The 4,181-nt window shown below is 44.9% G+C and overlaps 1 protein-coding gene across 1 annotated transcript; it reads left to right on the plus strand.

The window, feature by feature from the left end:
- Window positions 1–1,659: 1,659 nt before the first annotated feature.
- Window positions 1,660–2,514, plus strand: LOC126997788 (piggyBac transposable element-derived protein 4-like). Its single transcript, XM_050859005.1, has one exon. The coding sequence runs from the start codon at window positions 1,660–1,662 to the stop codon at window positions 2,512–2,514; it is 855 nt and encodes a 284-aa protein (XP_050714962.1).
- Window positions 2,515–4,181: the final 1,667 nt, after the last annotated feature.

Here is a 4,181-nt window from a genome sequence, read left to right on the forward strand (position 1 = left end):
TATTACTATTATAATTTTTTATGATTGTTTCATGTATTATGCTTCTTTATTATTATGATTATTATTATTATTATTATTATTATTATTATTATTATTATTACTATTATTATTATTATTATTATTATTATTATTATTATTATTATTATTATTATTATTATTATTATTACTATTATATTTTTTTATGATTGTTTCATGTATTATGCTTCTTTATCACACCATATACTAGCCTTTGTTTATTTTTCTCCTTTACAGATTGTGAATTATTCGAAATAAAAGGACAAGTATAAACAGCAGTGAAATAATTCTATAAACTAGTGAAAAGTGAAACTACTAACTTTTTCAAAGAAAGTGAAATATTGTACTGTGTGTGACCTTATCTGATGCTACAATGCCTAAATTCAGGAAGTTAAAATCGTGGGAAATCAGGAACATGGTCCATGCGAGTGACAGCGAGTTCAGCGACGAACTGCCGGAGAATGGAGGAGGCGTGGATGAAGGACCAGGAGGACATCATCGCAGAGGAGAGGCCCGTTGAAGATAACATTGAAGAGTCCGTGGAAGAGGACCCCATGGTGTCAGGGCTCCTCCGAGCATTTATTGTCCGGCCTGGGCAAGAGAATGAAGAGAGCCATTCTGCTGCTCTGCCACCTGCCTCTGCTTCACCGCCTTCCTCGTTTACCGAGCTCCTATCCACTGCTCCGCCACCTGCCTCACCATCACCATCTGCTGCTCTGCCACCTGCCTCACCATCACCATCTGCTGCTCTGCCACCTGCCTCACCATCACCATCTGCTGCTCTGCCACCTGCCTCACCATCACCATCTGCTGCTCTGCCACCTGCCTCACCATCACCATCTGCTGCTCTGCCACCTGCCTCACCATCACCATCTGCTGCTCTGCCACCTGCCTCACCATCACCATCTGCTGCTCTGCCATCTGCCTCTGCTCCACCGCTTACCTCGCCATGTGATCCACCATTGGGTGTGCCCTTCTCCAGTGACGACGAAGACGACGAATATGACTTTGGGCCATTATCAGCTCGCCCACGTGCCAAAAAACGGACTGACATTCCATCGGAGACAGGAGGTGGTGGTTTAGGTAACACACGGAAACTCGTCCAGCCTTTGGCCAAGAGGCCTAGGATCCCATGGAAGAAGATGGAAGAGCAGCACCATGTTTGTCCAATGGATTTCAAACCCACAAATCCAGGAATTCAAGTGGACATCCCTGACGAATTCGACGAACTGGCAGCTCTGATGCTGTTCGTGCCCGATGACTTCTGGGATACTATCGCTACAGAGAGCAACAGGTATTACAGGCAGAAGAAGAAAGCTGCTGTGAAACCTGACAACACCCGCGGAGGCTCGCACATACATCGGCATCATGATACTGCTCGGCCTAAGCCCCCCACACAGCCTCAGAACACCATGGAAACGCGACTCTACATTCAGAAATGACGTCATCTCATCATGCATGACATACTCACGCTTCAACCACATCCACAGCAACTTTCACCTTGTAGACAATTCGACACTTCCACCAAAGGACACAATTGCTTACAAAACAGCCCGTATAGCTCCACTACTCCACACGCTGAAAGACAGATGCCTCACCGTATACAAGGCCAAAACTCGTCAACTATCTGTCGATGAGGGGAGCATGGGGTGGAAGGGTAACAGCAGCATGCGGCAGTATAATCCAAACAAGCCCCACAAGTATCACATCAAGTCATACAAACTTGTGGAGACAAGTACGGGATACTTGTCCAACATTATACTGCACGACACAACCTCCCGCACTGTGGATGAGGTTGTCCTTACACTGCTGGACGAGTCACCCTACAATAAGCATGAAGGATACGCTGTGTTCACGGACAGGTTTTACACCTCACCCGACCTCTTCTGGCACTTGCGAACTGTTGATGGTTACGACGCAACAGGGACCTGCATGTCAAATCGTCATCAGTTCACTCCTGAGCTCAAGTGCGCCAAAGGCAAGTCCAAGAAGGGGGAGGTCCACAGCTACATCGCCACACATGGAGATGACAATTTGGTTGCAATGCGGTGGAGGGATGCAAAGGATGTCTTCATGTTATCAACCGAGGAGACTGCTGACCTGATAGAATGTGACAGCCAGCGCGGTCGTGTGAAGAAAATGAAGCCAGCAATGGTTCCGCTCTACAATAAGAACATGGGAGGGGTGGACCTGAACGACTACCTGGAGTCAAAGTACAGCCCATGCCGTGCCACCAGGAAGATGTGGAAGAAGCTTGCGATGTACCTAGTGAGCACAGCAGTCACTAATGCGTACATAATCTTCCGCATGGTGTGTAAGGACCGCAACCGCAAGATGCCAAGGAGCCCCCATTTCGCATTCCGTGAAGCGCTGGGGAACATCATGCTCACGATGTGTGACACACGCCCTCCACCCAACGTTCCTGCTGTATTGCACACGGCCCCAGTCAGCCTAGGGCACCTACCAGCATCATATCCTCCGTTGCCTCTTGAAGCTTAGAGGGCGGCTGCAGCAGGACGGGAGCCAAGACGGCCACCACACCGTTGTCAAATGCCAGGCTGCAAGAAAGAGTCCATTTTCTATTGCCAACAATGCAATGTGTGCCTGTGCATGAGACCTGGCAGGATATGCTTCAGCGAATACCATCGGCAGATGAAGCATCGCCTTCCTGACAACGCAAAGCAGCTCGCAGTGGTGCCTCCACCTCAAGAATCATCAACATCATCATCATCGGACGCTGATGAGCCTGCATCTTGCCGCATTCTTCCGAGACGGGCAGCTAAGCGGAAAGCGCCCAAACCAGCACCTCCAACTGAACCTGGATCTGCAGCAGAACCTGTATCACAGCAACCTAGCAAAAGGAAATCTTCCAGGTTGTCAGGGGGTCAACAGTCAGGGAAAGGGGAGGGGTTGGGGAGGATCGGGGGTTCAGAAAAAAAAACATAAGTGATTGTAACTTTTGAACAGTTGGGTCTAGAAAAAAAATAAGACCACCATTGGATTCAGCATAATCATGTCTATTTATTTACATCATAAAAACACTAAAAACTTTACTTTGAATAAAAGGATATAGCAAAAGGAAATCTTCCAGGTTGTCAGGGGGGTCAACAGTCGGGGAAAGGGGAGGGGTTGGGGGAGGGATCGGGGTTTCAGAAAAAAACATAGTGATTGTAACTTTTGAACAGTTGGGTCTAGAAAAAAAATAAGACCACCATTGGATTCAGCATAAACATGTCTATTTATTTACATCATAAAAACACTAAAAACTTTACTTTGAATAAAAGGATATAGATTAAACAATGTTTTTTTTTTAATTTTCCTCTTAAAATGCTCACAACTTCTAAACTATTAAGCCTAGAATAAAAGTAAGACCACCATTGGATTCAGCAGGTAACACTCTATCAAAATCCATAATAAAACACCATAATAATGCCATAGGGACAAAATGGCCAGTGTTCTCTTAAGTTATTTTTTACCAATTTTTGAAAATTGGGGTTCAAATTCAATAGATTTTATCAGAGTTACTGGGAAAAAATGTTTATTGTTGCAGAAAGAGCAACATTTTCCCTTCAAAATGAGACCTCAACGACACTTATACCTTCAATAATGAATGCATAGTAAGCAGTAAAGTGAACTCCACTTTTTCGTTCTCGATCGGGGACAAACCATGTGTTTACGGGTTAAATATCAGTATGTTTAGTGGCATCAAAAGCTTTATTTTTATTTCTGACACCGTTCCTTCATGGCAGCTTCCCAAAAGAGGCCGGCCACAGCCAAAGCAACTCCAATTTTCACAGTTCCGGCACTCCCTCTCAGCATATGCAATCCCTAGCCTGCCAACTCTCTCCAATTCACGTCCACTCTTTTGATCCATTTCTCTGATAGTGTTCCCCATGTGATTCCATCTCCTTTAATCCTGCCTTCATACACTTCATTTAGACATCCCCATTCATTAATATCTCATGTCCAAACCATCTAAAGAATACAATATTTCACCCCACTTCCTTGCCCAGTCAATTCCTCAAGGGATTTGTATATACAGTGGTGAAATGAACGACGTCTTAGAAATTTTGTTTATTTATTTGACTGAACCTTTGAGGTAAAAAGGGTTTTGTTTTTGGCATCAGCATCCTGGACCCCTTTGATATTTGATCATGGTCATTTAC

This window comes from Eriocheir sinensis, chromosome 13 (genome assembly GCF_024679095.1).
Source record: "Eriocheir sinensis breed Jianghai 21 chromosome 13, ASM2467909v1, whole genome shotgun sequence".
Classification (NCBI taxonomy): Eukaryota; Metazoa; Arthropoda; class Malacostraca; order Decapoda; family Varunidae; genus Eriocheir; species Eriocheir sinensis.